We start from the raw sequence: 17,289 nt of genomic DNA, 5'->3' as shown, positions 1-17,289 counted from the left end.
AGATTACAAAAAGGTAAAATACCATCAGGGACAAATAAGAAAACACATGTCTGAAATATGTTGTAAGTCCTCAAATAGGTCCTCAAATAATTATCCTCAAAACCATTAAAATGCTAATATGAAGAACATTTTTTACCAGATCATAGCTTTGCATGGGTATGGGTTAAAGTGTATTATAACTTATCAAGTCGGGGAGAGTGATATTTACAAAACAACCACCTGACAATACACTAGGTAGTCGGTTCAGTGGCTGTGGAGATTTAGTGACCCGACTGGATGTGTACTGACGGGCCAGTGGCTATTTCCAACGCTGCATATTACGTCTCAGTAATGTTGGATTTCATAATCATTTTCTGTCGTGCTCGTAAGCAGTTCTGTTTACCTCATCCTCGGACACATAGGCTTCATGATTTATAACACCATTATCTCATTCCCATATTATCGCTCCATGGCAACATATTATGATTATTAACCCGACCGGAACCTGAAAACTAAGACGGTCGTGTTTCCTGTATAACTTGGCTGTCAAATCATTAAGACAGCAAAACGCCGTATGTATGACATATCAATTAAATGTTACACCTTGAAAAGATCACACAACATACCAATACTGATATTCCAAAATGGTTATCAAAACGACACATTTTGATATTAAAGGAACAATTTCACAAATTTTTGACACTATTTTGAGCAGTAGTATATATGTTGGGTCATATAAACTGACTTTACTTCCTGTTGATGTAATAAAAAACTTATTATCCCTTACGACTTGTCTGACACCTTGCCTTGCGAGTAAATTGGTGTGTGTGCCCATTTCCACCCGAGTTTCAATGGTCATATAACACAAAATTGCAGAACAAGAGGGTGGGTGAGGATCCGTCTATGATGTAGCTCAAACGGCGAGTGATGATATGGCTAAAAGGGAAAACAAATATGCTACATGAGGAGGTAGGACTATCGACAGTCTGGTGACACTGCTATTGAATTTGTTGAAGTGATACATTCGTATATAACATTCAATGTTGTTAAAACGATGTATGTGAAAGTGCCAAGAGGACACAAGGTGGCAGAGCTAACACATAGTGAGATAGCTATGGAATTTATTGAAATGATATAATTTTATGTGACTATCAATATTGCTAACACGACACATAACAATCTAATTGTAAAGACGACACAGTGTGTAATGAAACTATCAAACTGCGGAAACGACATGTCCTGACATATTTTTTTTCCAAAGCGCCTCATGCTGATGTAAGTATGAAGTTGTTAAAAAACGACACATGACTATGCAATGATAAAAAACTGAAGTAACATGTGCTAATATTTTAAAAACAATACCACTGTTGAGCATTCATTTGTTATTCTATAAATCACGAGTGCATTCAGGTTGGACACATGTTATGTAAAATACACCAACTTACATATATAGGTACAATGTAGAATTAGTACTTATTACTTGTTGAACACATTCAGCTGATTATCCATAATGAATTACATGGATCACGTTTATGAGATGAACTCATGTTTTGGGCAACCACCCTATAGTTCAGGTGGGGGGACGACCTCCAACAGTAGCTGTGTCCATTCACTCAGTTTGTCTGAAACATGAGAGAACAGGTGCAAAAATAATAGCAATGCCCATTGCCACGCGTTTTCAAATATACTCTTAAAAAAGTAGGTGAACCTGAACTTTTATGTCTGGTAGATAGAAAACCCATTGAGGAACGTTACAATTACATTTATCTTGTGTATGCAGCATTATTTCACGTTATCGCACATTGAAAGTACACTTCCGCTACTTTTTTTAAGAGTATACACAAATGTTCAGTTATACAACAGCTTTGAAATAAAGTAAGTATATGTGTCTTTATGGAAAGTTTATATCCCACTGGCACTAATACATTCCAATATTCATTACACGTTTTCGAGGTGAGTATGAAGCTTTGTCTTAAAGAAGCTCGGGTGGTGCAGTGGGCCTTTAGAATTCAGTGTCTGGTTCGAATCCTGGGTTGTCCCTGATTATGAAGTTGCCATTAAGATGAAATGAGACACCCTGCATCAAGTTGTACTTTCTTCACACATCAATTTTAAAGCGTTTGATCTTCACTCCGAGGATATGCATTCGAACTTCGATTCCCCATATGGGTAAAAATGTGTGAAACCAATTTCTTGTGTTCCCATGATATTGATAGAATATTGGTGATGATTCTACGCATTCATTTTCCAAACCTTGGATCCTATAAGCGTAAATGCACAAGTAGAATGTAAAAGCGGTGGGTCACTAGTGCACATCAAAACCTGACTTACCAAAACCTTTGCTCCTCTAAGTTGAAATGTACTGTGTTTTACGGAAGTATCGACTAGCATCTATCAAAGTCTATCTGGTTGAAATGTACGAGTGGGATGAAGAAGACCAGGCTATAGAGTATATCAAAAGTCGGCTTACCAAAACCTGGAATCTTCAAGTTGAAATGTACAAATGGGATGTAGAAGACGAGGCCTCCGAGTACAAAGAGGAAGGCGTACAGGAACTCTATCTGGGGATCCTCCACAATAGGGGCGATGACCAGGTACAGTGAAACCAGAAACATGATGATCGGGATTGGGATTGGAACCTGAAATGGACATGTGAGTGAGTGAGTTTAGTTTTACGCCGCTTTTTAGCAATATTCCAGCAATATCACGGAGGTGGACACCAGAAATGGGCTTCACACATTGTACCCATGTCGGTAATCGAACCCGGGTCTTCGGCGTGACGAGCGAACGCTTTAACCACTAGGCTACCCCACCGCCCCGAAATGGACATGTACACACGATAGTTGAATTGGTGGTGTGGCAGATTACAGGTTAAATATTTTCATTTGTTGACGAGACCTGCCCATAATGTAGTTCATCAATCTCAACGGTTGACACCACACTATACAGCACGGCCACATTGGCTTTCATTCCAGCCATATGACATCAGCATTGAAATAATCGAATCCAGGAAATCCAGTGATCGATATCACGAGCAGCGTTCTAAGCAAATGGTTACGATGACATAGCATAAAGTAAGTCAGCTACCCTGACAACCGTAGCATGGAGAAGCATTGAAGGCTTATCACATGTGTTTTGCACACTTCATTTTACGTGTCAACAAAAGATAAAGATACAATAGCTTTATATCAGCCGTTATAAAGTTAGTTACTCAGTGGCATCGTGAAGTCATGCTTATACAGGTCTATAAAGACAAAGGACTGATCACTGCTATAGCACACTTGTTAGCACACTTGTTGCTGTCATACGGTGTATAGTTTCGAATTCTTGTATCTAAATGACGGTGAGGTGAACTAGGCGTGTGAACTTGAATGTCAGGTTGCGCGTGAGCTCGTGATGTTATTGAAAGTTTTGCGTTCTTGCGTCGTGCATGGCTGAATGGACTCATCATGACTAAAACTGGTGTTTTTCAATTTGACCTCTGAGAGGACCAGTCCGTGCTGTATTGTATTAATACCGAGAGCCAGGAAGGGTAATAATATAGACTATTTTCTAACGTTAGGAATAACACGCCTACGGGATCGAAGCAGTGGCACTCGGCTCCTCCTGCAGGCACTTTATCCATAGACTGCGGATGTGATCAGCTTGTCCATTTCTAGCCCATTGTTTAGATAACTCCATCGTCACGTAGAAGATCCGGGTTCGATGCCACATGAATACAAGAGGTCCGGCTCATTTTTGGTGTTTCCCACCATGACGTTTGTAATATTTCTGATAGCGACATCATACTCCCGTCTTTACCAGATGTAATAAGGAAGTGATTTTTTGCTGTAAGAAGGGAGACAAAATTCAAACGTCGCATCGTCATTGTAGCCATGTAGAGTCCGTAAGTAGATTAAGCCATTTCGCAAGACCTTGGTACTTCCGGTGACAAACAACGTTTCATGCCATCGAATGGCTCCATGTTTGTCAGCTGACAGTAAGGAAGTGATAATCATTGAAGGAATTACAAATTGTGTATCCACCATCCCCAGATTAGCCAACTGTTACAATTGTCAACAGTCACGTATGATTGTAAACCTGGTCCGGTAAAGTCGTATGTGACGGACGCGCAATTTGGAACCAGAACTCGTTCTTGAATATACGCTTGTCACGAGAAATCTGGTATCGGAAGTAATCGCATCTGCATCTGTAATCGCCTCGCATATCGCAGGGTGGGCAAAGGGAGTCGCGTTAGTACCGCGAGGACCTACAGCGACGAGTACTGTGATAAGTATAGCATATAACTGAAGGACTTGAATGGATCTACGCCGGTATTCTGGAATGTGAAACGCTTTCAAAGAGACTTTAGTGTTTTGGGTGAGGATATAGTTTAAGGTCAGTTCAAATAAAAAGTAACCATAAACATGTCCTGTTTCTGCATAAGAGCATACAGCCATCCATGTATAACACTCGTCTTAACGCTTAAAGCCCTTTGGGGTCTCCTGAATAGCCAACCGTAGCGCCCAGCGGTCGCTTAGCATACGGATATCAGATCAAGAAGGGGCTATGGGGTAGCCTGGTGGTTACAGCGTTCATTCTTCGGGGTTCAATTCCCAAAATGAATTCAACCTGATAAGGCCATTTCAGACTTCATCTAACATGATTTTGCTGAAATATTCCGAAAAGTGGTGAAAATCCCAAATCACTCACTCAGATGAATGAAAAATTCAGAATGGATGGTTTCCTTCGGACCACATTTGAACGTTAGATGTCCGTTTGGCCCATCGTTATACAGTCCTTTCCAACTAAATATACTGATTTTCCTATGGACAAAACATTACTACTGACTCCAATGCAAATCAAGGGCGATTATTTACAACATCAGTGTGTGTTCTTTACCTTATATGGTCTTGGTGCGTCTTTCATCTTAAACCTGAGGACGATGAGGGAGAGGAAGGTCATGCCGTAGAACATCCAGGCGGTGAAGCTGAAGAAGTCGATGAGGCTGCCGATGTCGCCGGGGATGATCATGAGGATGGAGATAAAGATCTGTAAGATGTAATGATGGGTCAAGTGCTGGAACCAGCCACTTTCAGTACATGATAGCTTCATAACACTTTTCTTCATCATTTAACATTTCTAACTGTAGACGCAGATTTGACGGTGACTGTAAAAGGCAATTGCAGCTATGTGATTCCATTTTTGTCGAACTCTTGAAATAGAACTGAAATTACAGATAGCATATCAACTATAAAAACATGAAATCCGAAAGGATACTAGTGCAACTAATGAGACAAGATATTTCCACCAACATTGCCATTAATGTGACAATGTCATGCTTGAACAGAAAAGTGGTCATCTTCGAATCACGTTTCGAAGTAAAATTGACTGAAGACATACATCACTGTAACGAATGCTTAGAGCACAACATGTAGCTGGTATAAATGAAGAATCTAACGAATAATACACCTGTCAAACAATGGACACACCAAATATCTTTGGGTGTTTGAATACGAATGATAACAGCTCTAAGGAATTGGCGTTGTTTCGAGTTCTTTTCCGTCAGAAACTCCATCTCAACCACCATTCACTTCATTGGAGCATATTGCCATCAAAATGAAGGTACATAATTTGGCAAGAGAAGACTCACTGTGAATATCATGGAGGGCAGTGGCGTCAGCTGCTTCACCTGGATGTAAGACAATATCTCAGGCAGATTATTATCCCGGGCAGCAGCATATACGACTCTGGAAACACAGACATATATGAGAACATATATACTCATGACGACAAATAAGGAAACACATGAAAGTACAAGTGTTCCTTTATTCTGATCCATATTTCTTCAAAAGATATGTATTGCGATCTTAGTGATATTGCAATACGTACCTTATGAAGAAACATGAATCAGAATAAATGAACGCTTGTACTTTCATGTGTTCCCTTATGTATTTCCATGAGTATATTTCTTCGCATACGATGTTTTCATGCACAGTTATAATGTGGCCAGCCCATTCCATAAATAATGAGTATTATCAGGCTAGCTATTCTCGAAACGTTCGTGGCGCTACGGACTTCTTAAGTCCATTCTTAAGTTACGAATTCCTAGGGCTACGATCGCTCCGAGAATAAGGGCCCAGGTTCTCCACGATTCGTATTCCCCAGTAACAGCTGCAGTAATGCTGTGTCCTAGTAACGCCAACACATGCATATGAGATTTGTTCTATTACAGTGAATGCTTTTAGCAATATTCCAGCAAGATTACGACGGGGCCCCAGAAATAGGCTTCACACATTGTACCCCTGTGGGGAATCGAACCCGGGCCTTCTGTGTGACGAGCAAATGCTTTAACCTCTAGAGTACACACGGCTACGTTAAATACTGGTTGTTATTTAACCAACTTTGATTCGTTGATAATGTTATTGACAGAATATGTGGGTGAAATATAATAGTATCGAGTCTGTTACCATGTCCTTGTCTGTGTTAGACCTTCAGACATATGTAATGTTCAGACAGTAGTACAGCTAACCTTCCTCCCGTGAAGGCACTTCCATTGGTTGCACCAAACGTTGACACCATGACAGAGAGTGGCATAATGACGGCGGCTACCCCAAGAACACGGTCTCCCCAAGTCTGCAAAAGTTAACTGTACTATTGAGTGTTCTCTTCTGAAACCGTCATCTAGAAGAATTCACTTCTGAACCGGAAGTGTTCCCTATTGAAAATAACACCCAAAAGAGTTCAGTTGTATGAAACTAAAAACCTGTAGGATTCACTTTTGAAACTGACAAGATGTACACAAACAGCTGGCCGTTTTAGAATGTCACTCCTCAATGTAACTACACTAAGTGGCAAAGCGATGTTTTTTAGCATTATGAAAGTGACAACAAAACAGAAATCTGGGTTCAACGATTAGTGTTGTCCATGAAATGTTTTTTACATGAAAACGTTTCAACGTATTGTAACTGTCTTTAGTCCACAAAACAATCGCATATGTATATGAACCTCAATACCGTTAACCAATAACTATACACCGTTAGTAGCGAATGAGTCTCTCTTGCGGGCTGTTGAAGTCCTCAACCTAACTGAACAGTGTAGTCAAATGAGCAGAATGGGTTCTTCAGTTCGTCGGTTAACTACTTGCACCATTGAACTCTGTCATGACTAGATATGACATGCAAAAGCGTAAATATGCATCGTATCTTTCTTATTATTCATCGACGCCTACAATGCCAACCAACCAGATTGGTGATACGTGTCTAGAGAAGACGTACTGAAAGTTCATCAGTCGGAATAACTGGACGTATAACAATTCTATGAAATTATGGAAAAAGGTGACCACTCACCACGGCCACTGCATTGGAGTCCAGCAGTTCCTGTGTAGTCATCACGGTGAGGTAGGAGATGTTGGTCAAGACGTAGACGATGGTGACGAGAAGGACGGCTATAATGTTTGCACGTGGCAGATTTCTGTTCAAAGCGAATAAGGGAAAACATGAAGCCCTGACTTCTGGCTTGTGTAGGTTCATGGATAATGATTTCTTGACAGTAACGGACCTTGAAATATAAATCTTTTCACAAATACATCAATACTGAGTTGGGTTTAAAGTCATCACAGCGGGGGACAGCAGAAATGGGAGTCACACATTGTATCCGTATTGGGAATCAAACCTGGGTTTCGGCTTGACGAGCCAACGCTTTAACCACCAGACTACCGTACTGCCCCTACTACCATTGTGACACCCACGAGAAGAGATGTGGGCTGACAAACACTGAAGCGCATTTTTAGTGAAAATGGACTCGAGCCCACAATCACAGGTTCCGTACGTACTAAAGGGACGCAACTCTAAACCCCGAATTCTATTACCTTAGATAACTCGTGCCCCCGAAACAAGAACTTTGGATAGAATCCCCATTTGATATATATCTGATTCACATTATTCTGATTCACTCACTTCGAGGGAGACTCCAGCTCTTCAGTGACGTAATTAAGATTGTTCCTGGGGAAAAGAATCAACTGAGTTCACAATAGAATTGATTTACATTCGTAGTAAGATATCCGTGACTAGTAAAAATCCAGCAGGGTCAATAAATCTCAACAGTCACTGGCCCTACTGGATAGTGAATTTTCACGTGGTTATCTTGTAAATATGCCACATCCTCCGACTTGTTCAAGTTGTTACATTTTTAAAATCAAGCAAGATTATGGCCTGACAGAAATGTTCATAATACTAGCAACTTATTGATACAACCCGTGTCACGAGGACAATATTTTTATTCTCATCTATCTTTTTGTATGAGTAATATTTGCTTAGTTCCTACATTCAAATTTCAGGGTAGTGATTTATTGTGTGAGCTAGTAACTTTCAGGCACAAGGCTAGCACAATTTGGAAACTGTTTCGCACACTGTTGTCAACTTACCAGCCGTCATAAGCCCACAAGGCTCCGTAGAAAGCCAGTGCAATTGTCGAAGGAGATTCCGTGGATCCCTTGAAGCCCTCAGCCACGACGCTTGTGTTCCCTTGGGTGAGGAATAAGTACAGGTGCCTGCTGTGGTTATTCACATATAGTAGACTACGCTTATGACGAGCATGCTTATAACGAACGGGCGGACATAACGAACTGCTGGTCTCAGACACTTCTTCATACCACTCGAATTACGCGAGGCTACCATATGTCCCCGTCAATTTGGTGAAATTGCTTGGGATTTTGGGTCGAAATGCCCTAATTTAGTTTATTGTATTAAAATATACGCCATTTACATAGTTTTTGTCAACTTTGTTATCATATTCTTCATATAAAAATTATCAGGAAGTGGTGTTTTACTTTCATTTACTCGAAACGTGTATGACGAAATACAGTTGTAAGGAATCAACATGAGAACCGTAGTTAACGGTTGTTGGTAGCTACACAGTAATATAACTTAAAAAAAAGAATAACTCATGACGATTCGGGTCAAAAATGGTATACAGCAAAGCATGCTTTTATGAGGCGTCTAACGGGGTCGACTGGTCAGACTCGCTGACTTGGTTGACACATGTCATCGTATCCAAGTTGCGTAGATCGATGCTCAGGCTGCTGATCACTGGATTGTCTGGTCCAGACTCAAATATTTACAACCAGTCGCCATACGTCTGTAACATCGCTGAACGCGACGTTAAGCATACGAAAGAACAAATAATAAGTTGACATGGGAGCGTTTTATAGATGACAGAGGTGAATCAGAAGCAATACCTTGAGCCAGCTTGACGATACCCCCAATGATGATGATGGTGAGAGCGATGAGCTTTCCCGCTGTGAAAACGATCTGTACCTGCGCTGCTAGCTTCGTACTCCAACTGTTTACAATGCCCACCGTCACTGAAACAGCGTCACAAAGGAAGAATTGACGATAATGACATATGATGCATAAAGAGGAAACAGCGGAAAATCGCTGTCTCTGCTTATCCGAACAAGCATCGTCCTTTAAGAGTGAATAGGAAAGAAGAGGAGAAGATTTTATGAAAGAATGTCATGAACGAACATCAATTGTCAAATCACGCCTCGCGAGGCTGTTAAGCAACACCTTGGACCCAAATAGTGTGTGAATGAATTAAGTCCTGACGCTTTTATCAATATCCTAGCAATATCACGGCGGGAGACACCAGAAATAGGCTTCACACATTGTACCCATGCGGAGAATCGAACCCGGGTCCGCAGCGTGACGAGCGAACGCTTTAACCACTAGGCTACCCACCACTTAATGTCACGCTCTTTGTTTCTGATTAAACAGAATTAATTCATTTAAATGATCATAGATACAAACGTTTCAGTCCATGTCCGATTCTGATATAGACGATAGGTATATATCCAGATTACATTCAGTGCCACTTTGTTTTAGACAGTACAGGTCTTCGGGGGTATTCAACTCACAAAGTGCAACGGCCGCCACTATCTTTATAGGAATATCCGGATGACCACACATGGCAAACAAACTTTCCACGTAGTTAGCAAACGTCAAGGTGATGATCGACATCGACGATGTTTTGATGACGATGACGGACGTCCATGAGTAGAGGAAGGCGGGGATGTTACCGAGGGCGATGCGGATGTAGGCGTACTCCCCTCCAGACAGGCGGATCAGCGTCCCCAGCTCGGAGTAGGACAAGGCCCCTGGTTTGGAGATCAAGCTCATTGATTGTGACGTGGCGATATATTTATCGCACCATTATCGCATGAACTAATACTGGAATAACAGACGACCAAACTTGGTCTGACATATACATATGCAAGGTCTTAATACACTGAGTGCAATTATTTGATGCAGAAACTAACGTGGTTATCTAGCATTTGGTAAGACACAAGTTCACTTTGATACTAAGATCTGCATCGCATTGGGGTAGATTCTGACAATCTTATGAAGTAACATCAAACTCGTTGTCATTAAAAGAACGTGGAACCAGATTCCGCAAGCAGCTTTTTTAAACAAACTTGTGGGAATTTGGATTCCCATGTCCGTCACTTACTGAACATCAGACGTAAGTTAACTGTGATGGTCGGCCTTGTGGGGAACATTCTCGCGATTTTGGGTATGAAGAAGAATCTGTGCCGGTTGTTACCTGTTTAGTCTTAGCCTCAGACAGACCAAATAACTAGCACACCCGACAACCTCACTCACTAACCTGACTTGGGGTACCGTCATGTGAACCTACCCAAGAGCGCGATGAGTCCCGAGGCTGCCCACACCACCAGACTGAGCCCCACCGACCCCGTGTCCCTCAGAACACCTTTGGGGGAGATGAAAATACCCGACCCTGGAAACAATATATAGTGATTTACGTTGCTATTCAGTTGACACAAACGATTCAGATTTTGAAATATTAGAATAAGAAACATCAAAACATTTGTATAATCTATTAAATGTCCGTTAAGTTGTATCCATTGTACAATTCCGACTACATTAAAACCAGATGCATATCACATTTTCATATTGTTACTTCTATTTTTCTTTGAGTAAAGCAGATATACCCCAAAAGAATTTTAATATTTGATTCTGCCTTCAACTATGTGTACTATTGACACGCGTTACTGTCTCCGTAAGAACGTATTATTCACCAAAAGAAAAATGAAAAAGATCATTTCAACATTTATATCTGTTTTTGGAGAATGCCAACGATATTCATGCAAATATCATTGTCACTGTATATTCAGTTCGTCCAAATGATTTTGTTGCAGCAAACCGCAGCAAATGATTGAAGCGCACGTAGTAGGATGTGCCACACAGCGACTAGATTACCTGCAACATGTGTGATCAGATTTGCAGGCCCTGGTTGTTTAATACACACATAGTAAAATTGGTAATTTGAGTTTCTGGGAGGGTGATACATATCTACCCTACGTGCCAAGAAGGGATTCCTGTCGACTTCCAACCCCCATTCCAGTGTCAAACCATTGTACAGGGTAAACGTTCTGGACATGCAAAAGCGGACTTACACTGATTCTATGACCTCTTTTTTACGGACTTATTAGACCAGTTTATTTACGTTACTAATACCTATTTTGCCTTTTGAATATGATTAGCTTATCCAGGCTGTTCAATTACATATTTTAGAATTAATTAATCTTTGTGTTTCCAATCACACACGGCACCACAGAATTCAGTGTGTATTCCTTCAGGATTCTCTCCAATCAGAATTCTTGGTGTTAAGCATGCCGAGCTATAAGATCGGGAGAGACACTTTCTCTCCACCACCTCCCCACGCCAGTGATACCTATGATAGTTCCGACGATTATAGATATTCCGCTGATCAGTCCCACATTTCTCTCCATCTGCACGACGTCTCCCCTGACCGTAGCGTTGTCATCCTTGCTCTCAGACTGAGACTCCGGCTGAACATTGCGATGCCGAAGAGAGTCGACGTCTCCATTCTCCCCATCCGGAACTTAAAAAAAAGAACCACATTTCATTGCCGGAAGGACCACCATGTGGTAGGAGCTACTGATTATTTTGAAAAAACGAATTCCCCAGATATCTGTGGCTCTAGGTTTACTTAATGTGCTTAAATATGTGGTAAGAAACAAATCAGTCGGCGTTTTTTAGAGTGAGTAAGTTTAGTTTAGAAGTGTTGATATTTTTTACAGTTGAATCGCTGACAGGAAAATAGTCTGTTCAGCTGCATTTCGAACTGTTCTGGATATTAGGAAATGTAGGAATGTTCTTGTTCTTTGGAACCGTGACAGGAAATGATCTGTTAAACCATGCAAGGATAGGTAAAATCGGGACTGTAATGCTTCCGGTTTAGCAGCAAAAGTGAGACTAAAAATGAAATGGTAACAGCATCTCGAGATGGAAAAATGAAAACAAATTGTTCTGTTCAGAAAACATGCTTTGATTAGGTGAAACAGTGAAGTATACTGTTTACTTGACACAGTAAAACAAAGATTTCCCGTTACCAAACAGTGATGATAAAGACGTTCGGCTTGGAGAAAAAAGTGACTGTAAAAATGTAACATTTAATTGAAACCTTAAGAAAATAATATATTGTGAAAATTGCGAAATGACATTAAGTATGCACTGTTTTTCTCAAACACTAACGTAAAAAATGTTCTGTTCAAGTGAAACTTTGGCAGTAAAAAAGTACACGTTAGCCGAAAACTGTAGCTAGCACTGACGAAATGTTGCGTTGACATCGTTACAAAATAACAGCAAAAGTGTTCTGTTTAGTTGATACAGTGACAGTTGAATGTTCTGTACATTTAGTCTGCGAACGAGTCGGGAGGTATAAGTTTCCATCGGTCAAACAAATTACATGTGTCTCTACCCAAACAATTCGTTTGTATTTAATCAGAAATAATGGTAAATGCTTCTGAAATAATGACAGATCCATCCATTCCAAGGGAATAACGTCACTATGTGGCTGAAATATTGCAGATGTGACGTCTAATGTTGAGTCACTCGATGGAATAGACAGCATCAACGATTTTGAATAATCCGTCTGAAACAGATCATTTTAGGCGTAAAATGCGACGAGCGAAAAAAGAAATATCTGTTAATAACATTAAGCGTGGGCGCAAGGATATGGCGTATTGCGTATGCATGTCACAGCCTCTATTGTCAGCAATGCTCGTACCAACGAAATCACGTATTGTATATTATATAACGTGCGTATGACTCCCCAGTGTAGAGATGTCATTCATGTATAGAGTCTGTGGCTTTACTGAAGGGAAAAAGTAAGTATACGCCAAATGGCGTTAGTCAAATATTTCTTAACTATAATACGTGTACGTATTTGTGCAGGCATAGAGCAACAAATAACCTTTATTTAGCTTTTAGGTGATCATGAAAAAAAGCTCTTTTCTTCATCGGCTTGTTGGAAATATGTCTACGCGACGTATTGAATAATAATGATAGATATTTTATTGTTCACAGAAACATAATAAAAATATCATTTTTATTGAGACGTTATCTATAGTAGGCAAAGCATATGATTTGTCATGAGCTCGTTATTCACGTGTACGTCACGTCCAAACAGCCATATTCGATTGTTGTGACTACGGAATCAATGCCAGCCTATTTTGTTGTTCGGATTAGTTACAGGGCTTTACAGTACCAGGGAGCTAACAACATGGTCAGGAACGCCGGGCTAGGCGAGTGCGTGAGTTCGGTTTTACGCTTTATGCAATATTCCAGCAATACCATTTTGGGGGTGAGTGAGTGAGTTAAAATTTATCGTCACATCGGCAATATTTCAGCCATATCGTGACGAGAACGATGAACGACAAAAATACATATTAATTAATATGACCCGTTGTAAAAACAAAGGACAGTAAAACTAACTAGAATATCACAGAGAAGAATGTAAAACTAGTGATTAGGTCTAAAACAGTTTAACCATAGACGAAAGTACAATATAAAAATGGGCTATAGATCACCAACAACTGAAGGTAGATCACCACACTAGGGACCATGGATATCATGGTGGGGGACACCAGAAATGGGCTTCACACATTGTACCAATTGGGGAATCGAACCGAGTCTTCGGCGTGACGACCGAACCCTCAACCACTAGGCTACCACACAATTACATGTATATTCATAAGGTGGAATCACAACTCATTTATTGCGTATGACAAATGTAAATCGGTACACAATCATGCTCTGTTTTCCATTCAGACACGCAAGGATAATGCCCAAACAAATGTTGCCAGTGCTGTAACAGAATTTGTAGTGAACATGAGATTGCTGTACCGTCATTGCCTGCTGGGATGAGATGGACAGACAGATAGGATGGGATTAAAATCAAGAAAATATATCCCAGTTGACTCTGCTGTATGTGTATCTTCTGCCCTCCAGCCATACAGACAAGTAAACACAACAGCGTGTGTCACACGATCCCTGTTACATTTGAAAGGGTTAACCGTGTCCCACACACTACTGCTAAAGCCACGTAACCCTTCAAAGCGTTAACATCGCTATAGATCTAACCCTGTAGCAAAAGTGATGGTAAAGCTCCCACTTATTATACCTGCCTCCATTTAACTTCTTAACAGGGTTAAGCGTCTGTGTGAACTGCATTTCAGAAAGCTACAGCATGTAAAAACCTTCAACACACCACTTCATGCGATTAAAGCTTGCATCACAATGGTTGTTTACGGTCTGTGAAACGAATGATTACACAATGCCTTTACATAGGTCTGTGTATGCTGTACAAAAAATCAGCTCTCCTGATCTACAAGCTGTGGGACATTTAAACAGCCCAGCAGTATATCACTGTATAACCTGCATAGTTATGTTTCTCTTCTTTGCGTCAAAAAGTAAAATTGTAAACGAATATTTATTGTAGGCTCAGATTAATAGGTTTACGCCATCATAAAACGGATGGCCTGTGAAGGAATGTTTTACTGAGGAGACTGATGTATAATGGCCAGCCTTGAGTACTTCCTTTAAACAGGCTGCTGATAGTCACCAACAAAAACCAGGGGCCTGACCATTCCACTCAACTGTGGAATTTCCTCGACAGTGTTATGTGAAAGAATACACATACATCCAGAAGTCAAGACTGTTTTAGAAGTGTGTATACAGTAGGCTCACTGGTTTTTAAATAGTAAAAACGTGTCTTAACACAATTAGGAACTCATGGTCACTTTACTCGCAGTCTTCCTATCGGCGTCTAAGGTCATACATTCGAGATACAAAATTGCGGATGGAGTGTTGCAAATGAAATTGGTCATTGTGCTCGAGCTCGACAACTTGGAAAAGTAATAAATATCGTTGTTGATAAGCAAATACGGGTTCTCCTGGACCGTTTGCCAGTGGATGTTGCCAAAGAATCAAATTTCTACTGCGCTACCTATGTCAGTGTTATATTTACAATAGCGCGTGCTGTACAAACAATGGCAGATCCTCTGTGAATGTATTCCTTCAACATGATCTATTCAGCTGTGTTCTTTTATGTCTGCACATAAATATTTGGTGTTAGAAGTATGCTAATGAAAGCTGGTATCACGCGTTCAGCTGATGTACGGAAATGTGATACATTCGTTCTCAGCTTCTCTGTATTCAATAGGTTTTCCTAAACATAAACCCCGTTTTATCACAGTGGATATATACTGAAGAGCAAAAGTAACGGATGTTTCGAAAAAATGAAATCTCATTAAAGTAAGCATTCATGTTTATGTCATCTATTTAAACACATGACCAAAAAAGGCAGTTGCGTTTGTTTTGCTGTTCAGTATACTAGGTCTAGATACAAGTTACTAGATCTTAGACTAGGCCTAGAACCCCGGTGGGACGTACCCTAGTTATCTTGATACGTTAGAATGTCCACTTCCCTTACCCACATTGGTAATGTACTAACGCTTCGTTTCTGAATATGTTAGTATAATTTTCATAGAAACAAACGTCTCTTCTTAAACTGAAAATATATATTACCAATGAAAAGGGAGACTTCAGAACCTGAATACTTTTAGACTTGCTTCACTTAAGGTGGGGAGGGGCGATGGGGTAGCCTAGTGGTTAAAGCGTTCGCTCGTCACGCTGAAGACACGGGTTCGATTTCTCACGGGGTCAATACTGTTAATATTGAGTAAAACTAAATTCACTCGATCAATCACTCATTTAGGGCTTTAGCATTACAGAAAGGGCTAAACAAAAGGGAAAATAATGCGCTTAATGAGAATAGGGATAGTCTTCTGAGGCTGGCTAGACAGGAAGAAACCACACATGCACGCACGCACAGACACACAGGCACCCAGAAGGACACGTAGCAGTAATGTGCAATTTGTGTATATCACGTCTTTAATATAGAAGGACACTTCACTGAGACATGAGTGCGTTACAAATCTTGCAAATATCCACGGGACAGATTTACATATGTAGAGCGACGTATGAATATTGTCTGCTTCAAGGTACACTGCCTTCCTTTGAATTAATGACATCTACGAAAAAAACCTTAACAATGCGTATGACTTTATCAAACAGACCACGTGCATCAGCTCAGCGATTCTCTTTCTTCACAGGGCAGTGTTAAACATAATGTTATTCACAGGACGTAAATATATGTACATATCTGTATAATGCAAGCAGATTAAATCTGGACGCATGAATGGCTTGACTTGAGGCGAACGTGATATATTTGGATGTCGACACGGTCTGCTGTACGCGTATGAAGCCTACAAGGTATTTTATACATGTTACAAAGCATTGCATGTATGAAGTAGTTGTGAGCAAGATGTGTTCATGTGCAGAGATGATATGCCACCTGTACTTTCACTGAGCACAAATACATCTAAATAGAAAACAAATCTGCGGTAATCATAATGATCAATAATAACAAACCATTTAGGCGCCAGTACGAGCACCACCCAGCATGCAACTTCGGAACATCACCCATCTCATTAATTCAAACATTTACGTCGAGCAGCAAATCACAAACTAACAACAGCCTTGGCATGAGTGCTTTGTTTGAAAACACGGTCAATAATATTCCAACTGCATAACAGAAATTGAATAGAAAAACCCTGGCGAGACAGTATTTGAGGAAACAAGCAATGCCTACCTTGTCCTCCTTCGGTTAAATCCATTTGTCTCTACGACAAATTATGTATCCCCTCCGAAATGCAGTTGCCTCTATGGTGATATTGACACTCGTGCGGCTACAGGTGCCAGCGCTTTAGGGAGCACTAACCAGTTTAGTTAACAGATATGTTGCTCCAGATCACGTGTCTCTTCCTACCCGAGTCCTCTTACCAGAGTATCAGTAAAGTTTTTGTCCTTACAGTAGTATATATTTTACCTTGGAAGTGTGTGTCTTACACAGTCACCGATTTGTGTGTGCCTTTGTTAACAG

The 17,289-nt window shown here is 40.5% G+C and overlaps 1 protein-coding gene across 3 annotated transcripts in view; it reads right to left on the bottom strand.

Annotated features, from left to right (window-relative positions):
• Window positions 1-17,282, bottom strand: part of LOC137258566 (b(0,+)-type amino acid transporter 1-like) — an 18,680-nt gene extending 1,398 nt beyond the window's left edge. The window contains exons 1-14 of one of the 3 annotated variants that reach the window (XR_010954635.1): window positions 16,999-17,274; window positions 11,713-11,883; window positions 10,654-10,755; window positions 9,875-10,114; window positions 9,197-9,322; window positions 8,384-8,483; window positions 7,917-7,961; window positions 7,308-7,431; window positions 6,491-6,594; window positions 5,612-5,708; window positions 4,861-5,010; window positions 2,450-2,618; window positions 1,425-1,601; window positions 1-915 (exon numbers count right to left, since the gene is read on the bottom strand). The exon at window positions 1-915 is cut by the window's left edge and continues 1,398 nt beyond it. Coding sequence is in view for 2 of the 3 variants with exons in the window: in XM_067796278.1 (XP_067652379.1) it covers window positions 1,543-1,601; window positions 2,450-2,618; window positions 4,861-5,010; window positions 5,612-5,708; window positions 6,491-6,594; window positions 7,308-7,431; window positions 7,917-7,961; window positions 8,384-8,483; window positions 9,197-9,322; window positions 9,875-10,114; window positions 10,654-10,755; window positions 11,713-11,883; window positions 16,999-17,023 (1,512 nt within the window). In the remaining variant the exon portion in view is untranslated. Of the gene's footprint in view, window positions 1,602-2,449; window positions 2,619-4,860; window positions 5,011-5,611; window positions 5,709-6,490; window positions 6,595-7,307; window positions 7,432-7,916; window positions 7,962-8,383; window positions 8,484-9,196; window positions 9,323-9,874; window positions 10,115-10,653; window positions 10,756-11,712; window positions 11,884-16,998 lie in introns of all 3 variants that reach the window. The other 2 variants (XM_067796279.1, XM_067796278.1) reach the window with 2 other exon arrangements.
• Window positions 17,283-17,289: the final 7 nt, after the last annotated feature.

This window comes from Haliotis asinina, chromosome 12, assembly GCF_037392515.1.
Source record: "Haliotis asinina isolate JCU_RB_2024 chromosome 12, JCU_Hal_asi_v2, whole genome shotgun sequence".
Classification (NCBI taxonomy): domain Eukaryota; kingdom Metazoa; phylum Mollusca; class Gastropoda; order Lepetellida; family Haliotidae; genus Haliotis; species Haliotis asinina.
Note: the sequence above shows the minus strand (reverse complement) of the source record. Positions and strands in the feature narration are given on the sequence as shown.